The sequence below is a fragment of the Esox lucius genome, chromosome 14 (assembly GCF_011004845.1).
Source record: "Esox lucius isolate fEsoLuc1 chromosome 14, fEsoLuc1.pri, whole genome shotgun sequence".
In the NCBI taxonomy this organism is placed as follows: Eukaryota; Metazoa; Chordata; class Actinopteri; order Esociformes; family Esocidae; genus Esox; species Esox lucius.
In genome coordinates, this window is record NC_047582.1 from 16,691,139 (window position 1) to 16,713,914 (window position 22,776).

Below are 22,776 nucleotides of genomic sequence, written 5' to 3' on the forward strand. Positions count from 1 at the left end.
TTAACAAAATGTTTATACTGTCATATAAAGCATTTTAAACATAAATCAGCGCTCTGTAGAATCTTGACCATTGTTTACAAGAATTTAAAAAATAACTTGTCCCCTCCTCGTCTTCTCTTACCGAACAAGACCAAAATAGTGTTTGCTAGTCCAGGGTGGTTTAGGTTGAGGGAATAGTACTGCAAGTGTATAAAATAGTACGAGGAAACTTCTAGTCAATGCAAACTGATAGACGGACCGGCAGGAATGTTAAAATTGACACTCAAAAAAGTTTGTGGGAAAATAAATGAAAACATTTATGCTTCTAGTTATGCCAGTAGTGCAGTAAAAATCATTCATATGTCCCCTTAAATAAATAAAATGTTCTCATCTTAAGATTAATAAACAAAAATATTGTATAGTTATGTACACTGGTGAGACAAAACATTATGACCACCTGCCTTTTGGTTGGTCCTTCGCGTACCACCAAAACAGAGTCGACCTGCCAAGGAATGGACTCTGCAAGACCCCTGAAGGTGTCCTGTGGTATCTGGCACCAAGACATTTGCAGCAGATCCTTTAAGTCGTGTGGTTTGGACTAGTTGGTCCAGTACATCCCACATATTCTCAATTGGATTGAGATCTGGGGAGTTTGGATACCAGGGAAACACCTTGAACTCTTCATTAAGTTCCTGAAACCATTCTCGAACAATGTGTGCATCCTGGTGCCATCACTTCTTCAGGTAAAGGGCAAATACATACACGGTGGTCCACATGATGTCAAAGAAAATGGGCCTCACTGGACCAGCCAACCTTCTTCCATGGTCCAAGGTCCAGTTCCAATGCTTGAATGCTCATTGTAGGTGCTCCTGACAGTGGACAGGGGTCATCATGGGTACTCTGACCGGCCTGCAGCTACGCAGCCCCATACCCCAGCAGGGTGCCTTGCACTGTGTGTTGTGACACATTCCTCCCGTAATTATCATTAAGATTTTCTGTAACTTGTGCCACAGTAGACCTTCTGTAGGTTTGGACCAGACGGGATAGCCTTTGTTGCCCTCGCACATTGATGAGCCTTGGGCGCCCAACACCCTATAACCAGTTTGTGGTTCGTCCCTCCTCGGTCCACTGTTGGTAGGTACTCACCACTGCTGACCGGGAGCACCCCACAAGCCTTTCTGTTTGATAGATGCTGTGACCCAGTCGTCTGACCATAACAATTTGACTCTTGTTAAAGTCGTTCAAGTTTTTACTCCTGCCCATTTCTCCTGTATCCAACGAGTTGACTACGAGAACTGATTGTTCACTTACCATCTAATCTATCTTGACATGTGTCTGTGTTTGGAGATTCACTTCACCTGCGAGTGGTCATAATGTTTTGGCTCGTTGTGTAAGTGCCAAATAAAAGGAACAAGATTGACTAACAGGGTTGATGACTTCATCTTAAATAGCAAGAAATCCCCTTGTAACATGTGTATTGGGGGTTTGTTGTGTGCAACAGGAATTGAAAGGAACTTTCAAATGAATGTAAAAATTAGTGCTGTCAAATGATTAAAATAATGAATCTCGATTAATCGCATTATCCTCTGTAGTTAATCGCAGTTAATCATAATTTTTGTATGTGTTCAGATTTTTTCCTTAATACACACTTTTCTGTTTAAAAAGCAGCACAGTATGTTAAAGACATACTGTGTTTTATTGGAAACTATGGACAGTGCTTGATTTGGAATTAAATAAATACCAGTTGTCACAGCCCTTAGTTTAGATCAATATACATACAATGTATGTCCATTACTTACAATAATAACTGTCCGTATCTAAATGTAGCCCATGTCAATCTAAATAGAATGTTGCTGGTCTATGATCCCATAGTTCTACCATCTCATACTGTACTCTTGATTAACGCACCAAGGACAATAATTGTTACATTAGGCTCCTGTTTAAAACATATAGAGCTGCAGGCAGTGCAGGCGTTATATCAACTGAATCACACATTAGCTTAGCAAGGTTTTGTCCTTTGATGTTTAGGCTGAAATGTGGTTAGAATGGGGTTCAGTTGGGGGAAACATTAGCTTTCCTGAAAGATGGTTAGCTACAACCAAATACTTGTGTCTCTATTAATAATTCCCAAATTCCACCAAATGCATAAGGCAGGCTACTTCAACAGGCAATGGCATAAGGTAGTCATGGTGGCTGGAGATGTTATCTACAAACAATAATCAGGGGATCAGTAACTCATGCAGAGCATAGATGTTGTTTGATAATTCCACTATTAGAATATGCTTTGGTGAAAACATTAATGCTTAGCATAGATTAGCAAAAACATTAAATAATGACAACTTACCATGCTACAAGCAAAGTGTTAGCAGGTGGATTCATGCAACAGAGTTAGGGGAGACCCGCCTAGCATTCTCGTTTCATGGGTTTTTTGTAGTGAGACTGGGGTGCGGGATGCAAGGAGAGATATTCCAATTTCCTCACATCCGTTATACTAATGGATGTGTAGCCTACTAATACGTTCTAGGCTGTTGTTGTTATAGTAAACCAGAGTAAACATGATTCATGAAATGCCTACACATTGTGTGAAGTGCTCAGGTCAAGTCAACCGCCAATAAAGTTACCAGTAAACAATAAGTGTGTGATATAGGCTCTGTACACAAGCGTATGGACAAAGTTCCGCTTTAGCCAGATGACAAAAGCGGAAGTTCGTTACTACGCTGGTGCACAGAGCCTATTCTCTAAAAAAAATGGACGACGCCCTTTCGCTCTTTTCCATTGGTGAAAACTGAAGTCACCAGTGTCCCGATACGGCGCTGACATCTTGGACTTGCGCCTGCGCAGATAGCGATCTTGGGACCAGTTCTGCACAGTAGTTATGCGCAGTAGCGAGCAGGAAGTAAAGCCGTAAAGCCGCGAAATCAACAGCCCCTCCCCTGTGCCCCGCCCTCACTCTCCCTCGCAGAATGCGCATACCGTAATCAACCGCAAGTCCAAGTACAGTACAACCTTTGCTTGTTAAACCTAGACGATATGTTATAGCCTAACTTACATAATGTTTAAACATTAATTTAGAATAGGCCTAATACAAAAATAATTGGTAACTTCTAGCTAACGATCACCTGCTAGCTATTAACATGGCTATTAACGAGGCTTGTTGTCTTTTAGCTAACCCATTACATTTATTTACTAATTAAATAGCAATCACGACGTCACACCACCGTATTTAGAGCATTAAATAACTAACTAAAAACCAAGTTATTTTAAAAACAAACTCTTCAATTTACATTAGCGTGATACAAACTACAGTAAATGACAGAAACCAGCTTCGGAAAAAAGATATTTGAAGGGTAATTTTATTGTTTAGTTGGTCTCGTGTCCCATTGAATAACATGGGGAGGGCGGGGTTTATGACCTATACTGGGACCACTCACCAGGGGGCGATCGAGACGTTTTGGCTTCACCTTTCAGGGCTTGTGCGGCACGCTTGGATAGCTGCCGCTAAAGTCAGCTTCTAACTATGGATGGCTCTGAAGCTCAAAAATAAAAAATGCGTTTACAGCTACAAAATTGTTTACGGCATTACATCGTTTTAACTAATCACACAAGCTTAACTTTGACAGCCCTTGTAAAAACAAGTTCGTGTTGTTAAGTATTTTCGTCTCTTTTCTTTCATAAGTCACTATAACGTGGGCAAAAAGACTATAACCAGTCCACCAGCAAACTACAGTATTTCAGCAAACGTAATTTTTATATTGAAAAAGTTTCAGCATACTAAAGCAAGAGTTCAGTTCAAATCAGTGTTGGGGCTAACATTTTACTGAAGAGCAAGTAATAGTATTTTGCAAGTATTTTGCAGTAACAAATACCTTAACATGATTGATATTCCCATTTAAGTAATCAGTTCATTTGTTCGTTTTCAAATAAGCTAATTGTTACCTTTGGTTCATTTAATAGTATTTCCTTTTTCAATGAAAAACCCTACCTCAATCGTTGTGCGGGGTAGCTGCCTGGTGGCTGTAGCTAAAGAGCTAGCAAGATGGCAGGTACAATAGCCTTGAAATAAGTATTTTAATTACTTGAAAGGGCAGCGTTTACCCTTTCACTTCGTACTACTTGGTAGGGGTTACATGCAAAATGTATAGTATAGTAGAGTATGTTACAGACGTTATATGCAGACACAAGAAGATCTGGTTCAGAAGAGGGCCCCATTTTTCTCTGAAAAGCAAACAACATAACTATCAGATAATACAAATATGTTTTCTCCACTTATGCCTTTGACAGAAATTTAAACAAAAGGATACTACAATTACAGAATGTGATTGTATGGTTTACATCTCTCTGACTGCCTAGTTTTTGTATAAACTGCTAGCCAGCTGTTCTTGTATTTCAGATCACCTATTACTGTGTTCACTTAAATTTGTTTTGTAATTTACTTATGCGGAAATTATTCAATAAAATTATTTATTTATAGTCGGGAGATATTGCGTCGCAGTTTGTCGATATTACATATAACAAGTTCCCTTTTTAAGTAAGGTTGTAACGCAACAAATTACCTTTTAAAGGTAGTACCGCATTAATGTAAGGTACTTAAATTCATCACTTATACATTAACTAAAGCTTCACAAAGGACTTATTCAAAGCGACAAAATAACTAGCATACTAGTCATGAGTACTAGACTTGTTGTAATTAAGTTAGGGCTTTATAATTAAGCAGTTGGTTTGTATATACACAATTAGTCTCATGAAGCCACACCTCGAATCTCGACTGGCCTCCGTGGAGATCTAGAAACGTTTAAGAAACATCTAGAAACATCTTGTTTAAGGTCAAGGTGGGTTTAGTGTGGTTTCACTATGTCTTCTACCTGGATAGAACACACGTCCTGCAAGTTTTTAGTACCTATCTACAGTTTTTAGCTCCTACCTACCTTGCAACATATCAGAAAAGAAGCAAAGATGGAAGAAACATTTATTCTGTTTTGGAAGAACTGTGCTCTGTTTCTAACATTGAGTCAATATAGCCATTACTTCTCTGCTTGAATCTTGTTTTGATAAGAGATGTTTTGGCGTGCCTTCCTACAGGCTATGGTAAAACCTGTAGGAAGGCAGACTGTCAGTCTGTGATCTTTTGTAATAGAAAATTGACAAGTCAGTGATTCTAGTGATTTCTTCTCTGATTTCAATAATTGAGGATCAGGTTCGTTTTCTGATTGCAAAAAGGAAACAGCAGCATACGCAGGGCGAAATGAGACTGTGGACAAGAACATTTGTTTGGTGAAAATGTTTTGGAACATCTGGGTGTTGAGGCTGCCATGCCACCTCTTCGTTTGGAGTTTAGATTTTGCCTTTTTAACTCACAAAACCACTAATTCTTTCTACTTCATCCACACTTGTTTTATATTATAGCTGAAGATTGAGACAGGAGCCACATACCGCTTTAGAAAATGCATCATTCAGCGTTACCGGTCCTATATCTTCTAAAGTAAGTGTGTAGTCCAGTCACAATAACGACGATTTATCTAGGAAAAGGTTTCGCCAGATTTAGATTTTTGGCAGTTTTGCTGCCATCTTCACTTTGCTAGCTAATGCTGCGCTGAAGGCTTTTTTCTAGTGAGCACCTGTATAAGCCCCTCCCAAGCAATGAATTTGATTGGGTTAACAGATTTTGTGAGAAAAAAGAACATCTTCACATTTTCCAACCAGCTCAGCTCCGGTATACATCCTCTATTCATTTAAATGTGTTGGTAGCTTGAGTTTTGCTTAGAAGTCTGAAAGCCAAAATGTGTGTCAATGTTTTGGACTATGTTAAGATCTTCATTGTGATGCCACTTGCTACACCAGAAACCATCCTAAATCACAGAAATAATTAGAAATCAAAACATTAATAATTGTTGTGCTCGAAAGCTGCATGAGCTGAATTTTTTCAGTTTGTACCTGATTCATAGAGGTGAACCCAACTTCATTGTGTTGCTATTGCTTATCTTGCTTCATTGTCCAGCTGCCTTATACTGGGTTCCAGCCAGTGACCATCTGCTTTGCAACACGTGACCACCAACCTTGAAAATGTACTAGTTTGAACGACTCAAAGTCAATTCTCGGATGGCTCCATCCATGTAATTTCAAGCTAGCTACAGAGTAAGCTGTTACACGCACCCCTTCTAATCTTGAAACAAATCAGTCTTCAGGGGAAGTTGAGCTGAGTGCGACTGCCAATCACAGTGTGAGTGTAAAGAACATCACGTTACTTGCAAAGTAAATACAATTTCTGGAAGATACCTCAATCTGTCTCTACTTTTCTAGCACACATCTGCCCTCCCTGAAGGGTATCTACCAGACCAATGGTGTCATGCTTAAAGTTATCAATTTGGCATTGTGCACTGAACACTTCAGGTTTTAAATGTAGCATATCCTCATGTTCTACATTCACCCCTCTAATCTAATCAAGAGGGACTATATAGTTTACCACTTAAAATGTATTGAGGAAACATGTAGGGATTTAGTGCAGGAGAATATAACCTTTGTGATCATTGAATATCTCTAATCTGACTATGTTTTTTGTAAACACATACATGACCATAAGTGACCATAATATTTTCTCTATTCTACTCACCCCACAGGCTGGATTCCCTCTGGGTCCTTGAGCCCTCTGGATACCATTCCCTCACAGATCTTTGTTTAGGACACCTCAGTTAATGCAACAAACTTTTAAAATTGGTGCACATTAGTACCTAAATAATATTGAGATGCAAAAGGCTTATTTGTGGAAATCCTTACAGCTCTGTTGTAGAGTAGTAAGTCCTTCTTGCAATCCAGTTACTTTTTATTAGCTTTGGCAGCAGCCAACAGTACATATCATGACCTAATTTCTGGCACCAAAAAGGCAACATTCATGAATGGATGTTTATATTTTTAAACACTATCTTCTCTGTCATTGATAAGACCCCTTACTTCCCCTGTGCTGTGCAATCGAATTTTCTATTTAATTTTACTAGATAGTTACTTTATATCAGTACTAACAATGCTATCATTTCAACAATAGGAAAGTCATCACATTGTCCTCTTCACCCCTCAACAATTCCCCTATCAGAACATTCCATCATGCATCTCATTCCTGCCCCAGCAGCGCCTTGCTGGTCTGTCTTTCACCTTGTTGTACCGCCTACCATTTAGCTCCACTTGAATGTGGGGCCCGTTGTATGCGGATGATGAAGTGTGGATATACAGAGAGGTCATGGAGGCAATAGGGGGTGGGGTGGGGTGGGGCCTCCTCCTTAGGAAGGCCTGCAACTTGACCTTGTGGCCACAATCAGCCCGTAATGACCCTCAGGGGAATCCATTGTATCCGAGGTCTGGCCGTGCGGCCGTCCATCCAAACACTGGTCTCAGGTCTGGAGCTATTGTCAGAACACAAAGACGGGAAGGTGTCGTTCTTCAAAGGGAAGACAATCTCCGGGCAGATGAGTCAGGAACAAACCTTGCATTCCTCAACCGTCCGCCAGTGATTTTTGTTTTTGTAAAACAAAAAAAGAAAACAGGACTAACCTCTGGTTCATGTTGTGACTTGGCACAAGTACGGCTTGGTTTTGGCCAAAATAAATGTTTTCCTGCATTTTCTTCATGTTGTAGAAGAGGATACAGGTTGGACAATCAGTGCTGGATTTGATGAAGGCAGGGTCTCACTGCTCAAACCTATTCTGGTTACGATGTCATGGAAACCCAATGTGAGTGTGTGGAGTGATTCAGGGACTTGCTGTGAAGGCTCAACAGGAATCAGTGGCGAGGCAACAATGTTTCCTCCCATTAAACTGTAACTCCTCACTGAACTCAGAGCTCCTTTTTATCCACGCCTGCCAAGTGACACAGTGCACACACCAAACAACTGGAGCCTGCCAACTAGGCTCTTGGGATTGGTCGTCTGCAGTCGTGGTTAATTTTGCTTCAGGATTCTTCAGTTTTTTGACAGCTGAGGAATGTTCTGATTCTGTTGGGAGAAAGCTGTTGCTGCTGGAGGCCTCACCTGTTTTGATTGGCCAGGATTTGACTCCCCCCGTCCTTCCTGTTTGGTAGCTGTCCCTTAGAGGGCTCTTGGGATTCTTACTTTTATAGTGCTGTCCTGCTGCCGTCTGTTGTGTCCTCCTTGCCACCTGCGACGCAGCTTCTGCTTCCTTTCCCTGTTTGTTCAGCTGCCCAGTCTGGAAAACAAATGCAATACAACGTAAAACAGACATCTGCATTGCACTAAGACAGGGCCTCCAATGTTGATGGTAGATAATATCCTTTTTTAAATATTACTATAATCACTTACAGTCTAATTAATTCAATTTTGTAGAAGGATGTAGCCTAGCCTCCACATTAGATTCATTCGGATCGCACACAAACATTCATATTGTAACAGCCAAGCACTGATTATCTGATTTTAAAAGGGTGAGGGGATGAATTACCTCTCCCAGCAAAAGTGACAAGATTGACTCCATTTGAGTATTCTGTGGGAAAAGTGGACACAGGCTAGCCCTTATCACACCAAAATGAGGGAGGTTCATCAATTTAACTAATTCTAATATATTTTGGAACACTGCTCCAGGGATTGGCTTCCATTCAGACACAAAAGCATTAGTGAGGTTGGGTACTGATGTTGGGCGATTAGGCCTGGCTCCCAGTCGACGTTCCATCTATTTCAAAGGTATTTGATGGGGTTGAGGTCAGGGCTCTGTGCAGGCCAGTCAAGTTCTTCCACACTAATTGAAACAAACCATTTCTGTATGGACCTTTCTTTGTGCACAAGGGCATTGCCATGCTGAAACATGAAAGTGCCTTCCCCAAACTGTTGCCACAAAGTATAAGCACAGATTAATGGAAAATGTCATTGTATGCTTTAGTTTCAAGATTTCCCTTCACTCGAACTAAGAGGCTTAGTCAAAACCATGAAAAAGAGCACCACATAATTTTTCCTCCTTCCCCAAACTTTACAGTTGGCACTATGCATTTGAGCAGGTAGCATTATCCTGGCATCTGCCAAACCAGATCAACCGTTAAATTGCCAGATGGAGAAGTGTGTTTCAGCACTCCAGAGAATGCATTGCCACTGCTCCAGAGTCCAAATGCGTCGAACTTTGCAGCACTCAAGCCGACACTTAGGTATTGCACATGGGTATCTTAGGCTTGTATGCGACTATATGAAGCTCCCGAAGAAGTTTCCTTGTGCTGATGTTGCTTCCAGAGTGTTGCAACTGAGAACAGGCATGTTTAAATCACTGTTACGTGTCATTACTTGGCCGTCCCTTTCTGTGAGCTTGTGTGGCCTTCAACTGTTGTTGCTTTTAGAGGTTTTCGTATGTCACAGCATTACAGTATAAACACTACATATTTATTGTGTTCTGATATATATATACAGCGATAAACCATAACATTATGATCACTGACAGATGAAGTGATATCATGGCACATGTCAGTGGGTGGGATATATTAGGCAGCAAGTGAACATTCTGTCCTCAAGGTTGATGGGCAAGTGTAAGGATCTGAGTGACTTTGACAAGGGCCACATTGTGATGGCAAGATGACTGGGTCAGAGCATCTCCAAAACTACAGCCCTTGTAGGGTGTTCCCAGTCTGCAGTGGTCAGTATCAATCAAAGTGGTCCAAGGAAGGAAAAGCATTTAACCGGCAACAGGGTCATGGGCTCATTGATGCACGTGGGGAGCGAAGGTTGGCCTGTGTGATCCAAGCCAACAGACAAGCTACTGTAGCTCAAATTGCAGAAAAGGTTAATGCTGGTAATTATAGAAAGGTGTCAGAACACACAGTGCATCACAGTTTGTTGTGTATGGGTCTGCGTAGCCACAGACCAGTCAGGGTGCCCATGCTGACCCCTGTCCACTGCCGAAAGCGCCTACAATGAGCACATGAGCATTAGAACTGGACCATGGAGCAGTGGAAGAAGGTGGCCTGGTCTGATTAATCACGTTTCCTTTTACATCACGTGGATGGCCGGGTGCCTGTGCGTCATTTACCTGGAGAACACATGGCACCACGATGCACTATGGGAAGGACGCAAGCCAGTGGAGGCAGTGTGATGTTTTGGCCAATGTTCTGCTGGGAAACCTTGGGTCCTGCCATTCATGTGGATGTTACGTTGACATGTACCACCTACCTAAGCATTGTTATAGACCATGTGCACCCTTTCATTGCAACAGTTTTCCCTGATGGCATTGTCCTCTTTCAGCAGGATAATGCGCCCTGCCACAAAGCAAAACTGGTTCAGGAATGGTTAGAGGAACACAACAACGAGTTCCCCAGATCTCAATCCAATCGAGCATCTGTAGGATGTGCTGGACAAACAAGTCTTATCCATGGAGGCCCCACCTCGCAACTTACAGGACTTAAAGAATCAGCTGCTAACGTCTTGATGCCAGATTCCACAGCACACAATCAGAGGTCTAGTGGAGTCCATGCCTTGACGGGTCAGGACTGTTTTGGTGGCAAAAGGGGGACCTACACAATATTAGGCAGGTGGTCATAATGTTATGGCTGATCGGTGTGTGTGTGTGTGTGTATGTACACACACACACACACAGACACACATACATACATACATACATACATATATAGCTCTGGAGACCACTCCAAACTTTTCTTAAATCAGCGTCTCTACATGTATGGTTGCCATTTGATTCCATTGTCTGTTAAATTCCAACACAAACACCTCATTTCACTTAATGAGGTACTGATTAGGTGATTACCTGAACCAAATCTAATTTAACGAGGAAAGGTATAAAAACCACTGCTGTGGTCATCACTATCCTCTTGCAAGTAGTATCTCAAAGGTAATTTGAATAAAAAAATTACTATTCAGCATGACGAAAGAGTTAAAAAGAAAAGCTCTGAGTGTGGAAAAGGAGAGGTCGATTCTGGCTTTACTGGCAGAGGGATACAGTGAGTGTTAGGTTGCTTCCATCCTTATAATGTCAAAGACGGCCAAGCAACAGAAATTTCAACGACGGTCAAGCAACAGACATTGGGGACAACAAAGCTACAGACTAGCAGAGGGCGAAAACGACTGTCCACTGACCAAGATGACCACCAACTCATTTGAATGTCACTTAACAACCGTAGGATGACATCAAGTGACCTACAAAAATAATGGCACACAGCAGTTGGGGTGAAGTGCAATGGCGAGGACGGTTCAAAACAGGTTCCTTGGGTCAGGGCTGAAGTCGGGCAAAGCTAGAAAAAAGCCCTTCATCACTGAGAAGCAAAAAAGAGCCAGGCTGAAGTTTGCAAAAGACCATAAGGATTGGACTGTAGTTTTGCCACCTGTTGTCTAATGGTGAAACGGAGACCTGGAGAGCCCTACAAGCCACAGTGTCTCGCACCCACTGTTAAATTTGGTGGAAGATCAGTGATGATCTGGGAATGCTTCAGCAAGGCTGGAATCGGGCAGATTTGTCTTTGTGAAGGACACATGAAACAAGCCAAGTACAAGGTTTTCCTGGAAGAACACCTGCTTCCTTCTGCTCTGACAATGTTCCCCAACTCTGAGAATTGTTTTTTCCAGCAGGACAATGCTCCATGCCACACAGCCAGGTCAATCAAGGTGTGGATGGAGGACCACCAGATCAAGACCCTGTCATGGCCAGCCCAATCTCCAGACCTGAACCCCATAGATGGATGATGGATGGTCACAAGCCATCAAACAAATCAGAGCTACTTGAAATCTGTGCCATGAGTGGCATAAAGTCACCCACAGCAATATTTTAGAACTCTTCCTAAGAAAAATGAATATGAATTTGTTTTCTAAGCATTGTTTGAGGTCTGAAAACAATACACATTTTTCTGGTTGTTTTGACCAGTTGTTGTTTTATACAAATAAATACTCTCAATGATAATATATTTATTTGGAATTTGGGAATAATGTTGTCAGTAGTTTGTAAAATAAAACAAAAATTCTACTCAAACACATACCTATGAATAGTAAAACCAGAAAAACTGATAATTTTGTAGTGGTCTCCTAATTTTTTACAGAGCTGTAGTTACATATTGATATAATGGAATGTGTTACCTGAAATGGTGGCTTGTTTTAGTCCAAGTGAGACCATCAGTCTATTGCTTAAACCTGAATTGGACCTACAGAATGCCCATTTTGCCAGGTTTGCTAGGAACCTTTTAGTTTATTAAAAGGGCAAAGTGACGACTGCCCTCACCAGAGAGTACCCACAATGTGTTACATTTGGCCAGTGCCTTGCCGGCTAACACAGAGCCGATGAGCAAAAGCACATTCCACCATTTTGGAAAGACTATACAGCAACAGTAATTGTACTCACATTAGGCCCGCACTGTCCTAATATGGACATGTTTTCTGCAATATCATTCTTCATAACAGTAATCATTTTATGGAAACCATCAATATGAAAATTAAGGTACAAATATACATGGCTTTCAGGATATTGGTAAGATGTACAGCCAGCTAAACAAACATCTGTCTCTCATCCTTCCTGCATCCTGTCTTTCCTGTTCTTCAGGAAAAGAGAGAGTAGTGGGTCACCTAGCATAGCCCTGAGTCTAATGTGTAGCTCAGTGGAACAGGATGCAGGAGGTTTAAGGTGGCAGGTGAGATAAACTGCACATGGTAAGACACAGGATGGCTGTTTTCTAGGGGACTAATGATTAGCTTCCTCCTAAATTTTAACAATCCATGTTGGATATTTCTACTAGGGAGGAAGTGCAGTAGGAGCAAGAAAATGTGTGTTTGTGCATGGATGCTCACATGCTAAGATGCACAACCGTGTATGTTTGTTACAGAGGTCTGCACCAGTACAACAAACAAGAGCCAGAGCCTATTTTCTGACTTGTCAGCAGAGATTAACTGAAAGTTCAGCTGTTGGCTCAAGAATGGTTTTGTTTGCTCCTGTCTGCCATTTCTGGAAAAACATGTACAGGACAATGCCACCCACAGGCTGCCCATGGGGCACTGCCACAGCCAAGTTCTGTGACTGCAAACTTAACTTAATCCCATTTTGAAAAAGCCTGAACTCAACTGTGATATTGCTTTGCTTCCAAAATAATTGGCCACAAATTTACTTGAAAGATCAAAACATTTATTAAATTCAATGTATAATGTTAACTGGTTATGTTGCTGTGTAGTAGGCTGTAAACTAGGAAATCGCAGGTGGTGTAGTCTCTCGGAGATGCACTTGATATCCATGGATATCCAACAATTATAGTACAAAAACCAACATTTTTGACATGCATACATCTGTTTCTTCTTTATGTTTTAGGGCCGTGTATTGACTTTGGTCTGTCAGCCGTGCTGGGCATTGCCTTTGGAGGCTTTCTGATTGGAGTTCTGCTCATTGGTGCGCTGTGGTTCATCAAGATCCGTACAGGTGAGTTGAAGTTCAAATATCGCTTTTGTGGTGCTTGATTAGCTAGGATTTTATTGTATTTTATGTAAATATTAAAACATTCCAAACAATATTCACATTTTCCCACCAGTGAAGTATTCCTATAAACTTCTTTGCTGATAAAAACCATAAGCTAAAAACTTTGCTGCGTATGTTTTTATTTATATGTATCAACATTTTTGTGTTGTGTTAAATAGCAAATGGCCCACTTGAGCTGTAGCTGTAGCATGAGCTCTAGCCAACAGCTCTCAGATACTGTACAGGTGTCTTAGTTTTCATGATGAGAGTATTATCAATAACAGCAATTATGTTTGTATTTGTCCAACAGCAGCCATATCATGTTAATCATCACTGTGCGCTTTTGCCACCCTTCAAAGATCATCACAACATACAATCTGTAGCCTTATAAAGTGTATGTTTTCCAGAGTACAAGCAGTAGCCTTTGTCATAAATACAAGGATACTTTCATATGATGGTTTCAACATGAATATTTGTAGATAATAGATTTATGGGTAAAGATGATTCACTCTTATTTACTGTAGCATACTTGATTGTCAGTCTGGAAAGTTAACAAAAAATACTTTCAAAAAAACTTTCAAAAAACATTTTTAAAAAAAACGGCTCCGCGTAAGCGGTCACATAGTGGTTAGAGCCCGCGGACTGCATTGTAGTCAACCAGGGTTCAATTCACGCCATGGACCAAAGAAAGTAGGCATTAGTATTGTTTTCTAAAGAAACAACCAGCCACGGAGTGATTTGAGTAATTGTTTTCATTATAGGTACTGTATAGCTATTAGCTAAACATCTACAGTAACCTCTTAATATTTTAACATATTGAATGTAGTGTTGCGATCCTGTTAAACCTGTTGGTGGTTTGGATGTTAATAGGTAATGTAGGGAACTAGTTTCAAGAATTATGGAGTTTTGACTCATTAGTTTGACAATGCAGTAAGTAAACAGACATCACATCTCTACAGGGCAACAACATTCGTTCCTTTTTATCGCGGGCTGGCTGAACTATGCTTGCCTGGTTTCTTGTTCTGATATTCATCATCTGACATAAAAAAGTATGGATGGAAACTTGATAATTGACAAAATTCTGTATACAAAACTCTATAAAGGTCCTGCTCTTTATTCTCTTCAAAAATATTCAACTCTATTCTGTTTTATCTGATCTAGGATACCCAACAGGACTGGAAGTAGGGTCAACTGCAGCAAACCTTTCGGGTAAGGTGCTTATCACTGTTTTTGGATGATTAGATTTGATTAGATTCAACTTTATTGTCATTGAACAAGTACAAGTGCAGTACAATTAAATGCAGTTAGTGTCAAAGCAGAAGGCAGAACATTTACTATTAAGTATATGCATATTACAAGTGGAATGCATGTGCAATGAAGGCAAATGCAACACAGATGTCAATTATAAATGGGTAATTAAGGCAAATAAAGGAGGGCAGAAAATGTACAAGTATTAAGTATAGTGTATGTTACAAGTAGGATAAATAGTTGTGCGGGTACAAATGGCAATTCTAAATATGCAATTGAGGCAAATTGAAGGAGTAAGGTGGGATGTGCAACTTGAATGCAGGGATAGCGGCAATGAGGTTGCCGAGGTAAACACATACCTTTAACAACTGAAAATGTCCTTATCAGACTTTGCAAGGCAGTGTCAGTCCAGTAGTAAAAAAGGAGTAGTGCAACAAGGTCCCTGAGAGGCGGGAGGTATGGTTAGTGATGGGGCATATAGTTCAGCAGGGTTACAGTAGATTGAAAGAAACTGATGTCAATTAGTTAACTACATTATGAGGAGAATAGCAAAGTAAGCAAATAATAGACATTAGGGAAGCCTGTCTTCTCCTGTTTAGAGCTCTCTATTATCTCTCTCCATATAGTGATCAATTAGCCTACCAGTCAGTGAGTCTTTATTATCCCAGACGCAGCCTGTTTACAAGCTGAAATTTTGTTAGGCAAAGTGGTTAACACAATTGGTTACTATAAATAAAAAATATATAATCTCTCCCCAGGATGTCCTTGCACTCTGACCAGCAAACGACAACCAGTCTCCACCAACCCCTCCCCCTCTGAGAACAGTAGTGCCAACGCCAGCATTGGCAGCACTCAAAGCACGCCAACCAGTAGCATGGCATGAGAACCTCAACACTGTCTCTCTCCAGGTCACATTATGGGGCCTTAAGAAAGCATTACCCCAGCTCTCTTTACTCACACCACAAAACACACCCTCTATCACCCATGACCCAACCTGAAATGGGTGAGGTCAGGGGCCAGAGAGAGGAGGGGGGTTGTCTAGCCCAGGCTCCTGACACTCACCTTTTCAGCCTCCCAGCAACAGTTCCAGACGGGAAGTCAGCAAAGGCGGAAAAAAAGCCTCCAGCTCCAAGTAACAGGAAAAACAAAGCATATCCCCCAAGAACTAACAGGAAATTCACTGCATTCTTTTCAATGAATTCTGCCTGTCTGATGGCGGCACACTAAGAGTCAGTCAGGGGAAGAAAGAGACAAAAGATTTACTTTTAAAAGCATACCAAAACTGTTTTGCCTTTTATTGATGTCTTAGGAAATTTCACAGTCCCCTCTTACAGGCAATTTGGAGATGAATGGATATCAGTCCTGAATCTATTAAGTTGACCGGAGTTTGAATTAAAATGTGTTTTACTGTACTGTATATGGGTGTTAGATACACCATGTTAGATTTTAGACAGATCAACAAAGCTAAAACAGCCAGTGTTTTCTTCCAATACCAAGAAGTATCTGTCTTAATATGAGTTAGGAAAGATTGGGAAAAGGCTACCTCTTAATTTATGTTGATGACAGAATGTTAAGCATGCACTTGACAATGGGTCCTGGATAGCTAGCCAGTCGGATAGCGTTATTTTGTTTCTCTGTCGTTCATTCCATTTCTCTTGCATTACATCATATTGATTTACTCGAGCCATCTGTTACATACAAGCTGAATTCATTATAAAATTTTCTTGAAAGTAAATGTTACTTTGGAGCTTTAGCAAATTAGTAAGTTTTATAGTTGTTTTTTTATATCATATTAATCTGAAACTTCAGTGTATTGTCGAGAGACACATTTCCTTCCTCAGTGTAATCCAAAGTCAACCAAATAGCAAAAGTTGCTACCTGAAAAATTATATGAGAGAACTGAAAATAAATACTGAGATAAAAACATAGATTTACATGATTAAACTCAGGAATAACTATATTTGACATTATTGTGGTTTAGGGTTAACTGTGTGCCATGACAAATTTTAATCAGCTAGAAGGTTGAATTGCAAGTGTAAATCCATTCTGTGTGAATGTACAAATGTAAATCTTTCTTTAGTGTACCGTCTCTCTTTTTACCTCTTTGAAAATGCTATAGCTATACACAGCAAAAACATGTAATTATGACCTGTGAGTGTAAAGACATTCCCTTCAAACATTCCATTTATACTGTACATGTCTCTTTTAGAAACAGCAATACTGTAGCAGAAGTATACAGTACAGTGTGGATAAAAATGTTAATGTTTTTATTGAAAAGATTGTACTAGTTATATAGTTCTTAACCATGCCAATGTACAGAGAAACAAAGAGTCCAATTAAATTTGTTAAGTAGATAAAAATGAAGTACATTTGTTTTGATACTGTCACCAAATGCATTAATCTTAAAGCCTCCACAACCCAATAATGTCTGAACTGCAACAAACAGAACTAAATGGGCTCCAGCAAGATAACAGTGGATGTCTTAAAACTTTACCAACAGAGGATTGCAACAGAACCCACAAGGATAAACTTCCAGATTACTTGATTTCTCAATACTCTGAAGTAATTTGGCGTGTTGCTCTGGCTCTTGACCGATCTTACAATGCCATGAATAGGTATTTTAAGTATTAGTTAATTACATAACTTGTCATTTAAATTCCAACAGTAGATTTGCTGTGATAAACTGGCCTCTAACTTAGCATGTCATAGCAGAATGTGTAAAATTTGTTACCAAGAAAAATTTGGATTTGCAAATAATGAAATCATTAATTTTTGTAAAATTACAATGAAATGGCCTAGTATTTATTTATTTACATGATAACACTTTGTTTATAATTTTCAGCTTTTCCCCAAAAGTAACAATCACATTATTAGAAAAAGCTGAATAACCAGTACTTGATTTAAATATAATTGTATTAGTATTTTAACATTTTAAATATGAAACAAGATTAATACATTAAGGTAGTACAAACAAGTGCAATTTACAGGGGCAGTAGACCAAAATGTGAAAGTGTGTAATCCAGGAGCAATTACCAAAAATATGGCTTAGTTTTCTTTATTTCCTTACACCACAACCAGCATTAGATAGTTCAACAATGACAAAGGACCTGTTGCTGGTTTGATGGGCTGGAAATAGCACACTGGGAAGTGGTAGGTCTGACATAATTGTGTTAATGTGCCTTTGAAGTCAATACAATTCTTTTAACTTAAACGATTTTACCTAGCTTGACGTGTCTGCTAAATTTGCTAATACAAAAGTTAGATGGCTGGCTTAATTTGAACAATAGTCACACTAGCTATTTTGTCCATATTGGTGAGGTTGACAAATAAACAATATTTTTGTCACTTCTGGTCAACGGTTAGTGTTTTGATGTGGCAACTTGTTTAACAAAATTTTCTATGAGTTTGCTTCAGTCATTTTCCAGTAAACTAGGTGCTTCCAATAACTCTGATAACAGGTAAACAAGGACAGTGGAGGTAGAAGAGCTGGAGATTGTCCTGTAAACTAAAATGTGACATTTGGACACTGAAGCAGCCAAACATAAAACATATTGAAATATACCTAAAACAGACTTAATATATTTAAATTCACATGCAATTATCTAAATTTGTACTTATATTTTATATGTTATATGTAAACCATTTGTGTTTTATTGGGATTTAAGTATAATAAATAACTTCAAATGTATCTTAATTGGGACATTTCTTTGTACCTTGCTATGTTCTGAATATATTAAATAAAGAGCAAACAAATATACTTCATTTAAGATAACAATTTCTTCACAACTATAATAAAATTATATTTCATTCTAAATGTAATGTTAATGTACTTGATCAAGCAAATCCATTGTATTCCTTGTATTTTATCATGTCAACCTATTGAACATATATGTTAAAATCTTTTGTGGAGATGTGTTAAATATACTTATTTGAAAGTATACTTCCCTATATCTTCTTGAGATATAACCAATATATATTCTCAAGAAGCATGTTCTCTTGATGTGCATGTTTCATTGTGTGGAATAAACACATTTCTGAAAAAGTATCGGAATAGGTCTGCCTTAATAAATGCACCCAAAATTAACTTTCTCTTCCCGTTCTACTGTTCAGAGTTTTAATGAATTATCCAATGGTTAAGAGCCCTGTCATCTACACGGACCTCCAGATTGTTATAACATTTGATACGATTAGGTGATAAAAGCATGTATGTAAAATACCAGTCAAACATTTGGACACATCTACTCATTCAACTTTATTTCTTTATTGTTAATGTTTTCCACATTCTAGAATAATAGGGAAGACATTATGAATTTCCTGGAGAAAATACCATTCCAGGAGAAAATGCTAAGAATTTGCAAAGCTGTCATCAATGCAAAGGGTGGCTACTTAGGGAAATCTACACTTTTTTGGCTCTTGCATGATTACTAAATAAAAAATCAAAATAAATGACATTGAGTAGGTGTGTCCAAACTCTTGACTCAATATAAACATAATAAACGATCCAGGCATTCAAAGACCTGGCAGGCATCATCAATGTGCCTTTTCTCTACACTGATCCAAATTCAAAAGCCGTATTTACACAGGCAGACCAATTCTGATATTTTCCCCCACTAATTGTCTCATGACCAATGACAGTAGATCTCTTTGCAGAGTTCATCTGATTGGTCAAAAGACCAGTTAGTGGAAAGGATATCATTTGAAATTTAAGTAAACATTTTAAGTTTTAAGCGGAGGTTTAAGTGTAAGTATAGTTTAGAAACATTTGTTTTCACTTGGGAGTCCGCCAGGGTTACTGTAGTAATATTCAAATGTGCCATTTCTGCCTTATTTGGCATAGCCTGCCTACCTGTTTATTCTGCACTTCTTTGCATGGACAGGCGTGCTATGCTGAGCATGCACATATATTTTTCAATATAGCATAAAGCCCGTTGGAATCAGCTTAAAGATTTTATTTTTTAATTTTATTTACCATTTTGCACCATGTAAAATACTTATGATTATATATCTTTATAACCTAGATGCAAACATTTACTAAATGTAAGGATACTTACTAAGCAATTTATTTTATAATAGTTATAATTATAGCTATTATCTATAATTATACATATTGATTAAATCGGCTTAACTTGCTTTTAATGACTCAAAACTTAATTGATTGACTTTTGCATTCTATTTTTGTATTTAATGGACATTTTCCAGAAGAATGAAATTTAATATTTATATATTCTTTGTCAAAAATTGCATTAATTGTGTTTCTAAATACAAAAAATCTAAAATTAAATTTGCCTTCCGGCACTCCCTCATGACACCAAGCTGACCATCACAGTCTACGGTTGACCATTGACTTTTCTTGCTGACATTGCACAGGGAGTGGGGAGCCATCGTCAGCAGGGATTTCCTGTTCTCATCGCTCCCTTGCGATGATTCTGGGAAAAAAGAGGACCCACTTGAGTGGATGAGAGAGCAATGTGGAAAAAAGTCCAAATTTGGCCTTTGTGGATGCCTGAGGAATGCTTGCTGCCATCAACTCTTTGTTGCGATGAAACAAGACTGAATATTTAATTGGATATGACAACAGTAGGGAATTGAGAAAAATGAAAATATCTATACCGTATATTACATTCAAATTTAGTGTCAGCCTGCATAGATATCAATCCAAATTGTGTATGTGTGCATCTGTGTGTGAGAGAGAGTAAGGGAAAGTGCTGTAAGTAAAAGAGATCTCAACAGGAAGAATTGTCACATAAGTATCAGTGCTATATAAGTTAATTTTATGTAATGCCCATGTAGTTAATACAGTATTGTTGGAGTTATTTTTTTTAAGAACTGTGACTATTGCCTATTGTGGCACTTAATGAATGCATTTCTTTGTGAAATAATGTGAAATCTTTAACCAGATGGCCATTAATTTATACTTGCTGTTTAAATGTCTTATAATTTCATTTATTATTTTTTATTTCTATAAATATCAAAACTACCACAAAGTAACTAAAGACAAAATCCAGGGCCCACATAATTTTAGTTACAACTTCTTTCAGTTACGTTCTCCTCTCACCCTAAACCCCCCCGATATCAAATAACAAAAGATGTATTGTCTGATTAGAAATATTGTGCACAGAATTACTCTGTTATTTTGCCTGCTGGTGCGATGGGCTGACGCACTCCATAACAGCATGGCAGTTAAGAGCACCAGGCTACATTTGGATTGGTACACAGAGGCTATCCTCATCCACCAGCTGCACCAAACCTTTTGACCAATGTATGAGTGGAATCTGCCTGTGCTGAACCTCCCCACAGGCAATGGACAGTGAAGGCAAAGAGCCCTGCAGGGGAGACCGCATGTCTTGATGCATGTTAGCAAATGAAAATAAGAGGACATTGATTGAGAGGATCCAAATGACTATAGTAAAGGTTATTTGTTGATCAGTCTAGTAGACAATTTTTACCCAGGACACATTGTGGTTTTGATCCTCTTAAACACAGTCCATTACACTAGCGAGTTAACCAATTGGCTAATCCTTGACCATGGTCACTGTGGAGAGATGAAGTACAGTAGAAAGGATTTACAATAAAATGTAGTCACCTGAAGGTTTTGTAATGCTAACATGAATAGGCCTGGTAGATGAGACAATATCAAAATGTCACACATTTTAACCTTTAAAACATGACTGCCATTTAGATTGGGAATAATAAACATTGTAACAATCAACCCATGAGACGATGTAACCCTGGTGTTCCCTAGTATCAGACAGTCAATAACAGCTAGACTATCTGTGAGTACTAACAGAAACCAGGGTAAACCAATAGGCTGTCTGTCATTAATCCTACTCAACCGTTGTGTCTGACAAGGGCTTCCTCTACTTTGTGATACACACATGCCAAGAAATGTTCTACGAACTGCAGATTCCCCTTTCTCACACTGATAGACACTTAACAGTCAGTGTGCAAGTCTGTTTGTAAGTGTGTATTGAATTAATGTTAACAAATGGTTGTATTGCCTACCAGTGTATTTTGCCTTGTGGCTTATGCTGTTCAGCATTATCGGCACACGAACAGAAGCTTTGGGAAGCCCTCAAAATAGCTGGATCCAAAGCCACTGTTAAATACAGAGGCTGTAACGGAGTGGTCATCCAATCATATTATTAAAATGATGTTTATATGTGAAAGCAGTGACACAATATTTTTGTGATAATTTGTTCTGGGTTTGTAATGTTTGAAATAATCATATAGATCTTAACTTATTTCTGTCGGAGTATAATGTCTCTGTACACAGGAGAATCACCCATTAGAACTGTTAACAACACTGTTTGTCTGTCATCTTAATATCTCAAATTCACATGTACATCCACAATGTGTCACATGTACAAGGAATTTCATATCCCCAGCTAATGTGCCATTTATGGTGACCAACAGATATTAAATTGTATTTGTATATTATCTTTTGAAAAAATAAAGATGTTAAATCTCCTGCGCATCAACTGTCTTAATTAATTTAATAAAACAAAGCCATTTCAAAATGTCTGTATCTTTAGACATATTATACTGTAGTTCCATTACTGGCTTTCATGTCAGAGTACTGTAGGTTTGAGCCACAAGGCAAAACACTGCAGAACATGCATTAGCTGGTTTGAGTCCTAGTCTTAGACAGTATCAGAGAACATTTATAATATGGCAAGCGGTCCAAGCTTTTTCACATGCTTGGAGGGAACATCACACACAAAGACAGCAGCAGCATGCTCTCGTTCTTCAATTACTCACTTCTGATCAAGAACATCTGATCAGTTGGCCATTGTGTATAGTTAAGTAGCGCATACTGTATAAATACATTGATTAAACATGGATCTATGTCTGGAAATAGCAAAGGTTACTTTTCTGCCCCTTTGTGGTAGAAGGTCAGCATTACATGGGATATAGCATATGCACACATGCATGGACACACGCACGCACGCACACATACTCTTTTTACTTTAACTCCTTGTGGCAACAATTCAACAGCAGGGCCATATTTCACCATGCTGTTCTGCGTCTTACCACACTGCTCACTCAATTAGTAAATGTTCACCTGCCCATGAACTGGAGGTGAATGCATTACATGACTAACAAAGACTATGGGCTTGCAGGCACCCAACCTGCTTAG

At 39.1% G+C, this 22,776-nt stretch overlaps 1 protein-coding gene across 2 annotated transcripts in view; it reads left to right on the forward strand.

Annotated features, from left to right (window-relative positions):
- The window catches only part of eng (endoglin), a 60,021-nt gene extending 41,298 nt beyond the window's left edge, over positions 1-18,723 (forward strand). For both annotated transcript variants that reach the window (XM_010877995.5, XM_010877996.5), the window contains exons 12-14: positions 13,248-13,355; positions 14,553-14,600; positions 15,398-18,723. In XM_010877995.5, coding sequence (XP_010876297.2) covers positions 13,248-13,355; positions 14,553-14,600; positions 15,398-15,522 — 281 coding nt within the window. In that variant the 3' untranslated portion in view covers positions 15,523-18,723. The remainder of the gene's footprint in view (positions 1-13,247; positions 13,356-14,552; positions 14,601-15,397) is intronic.
- Positions 18,724-22,776: the final 4,053 nt, after the last annotated feature.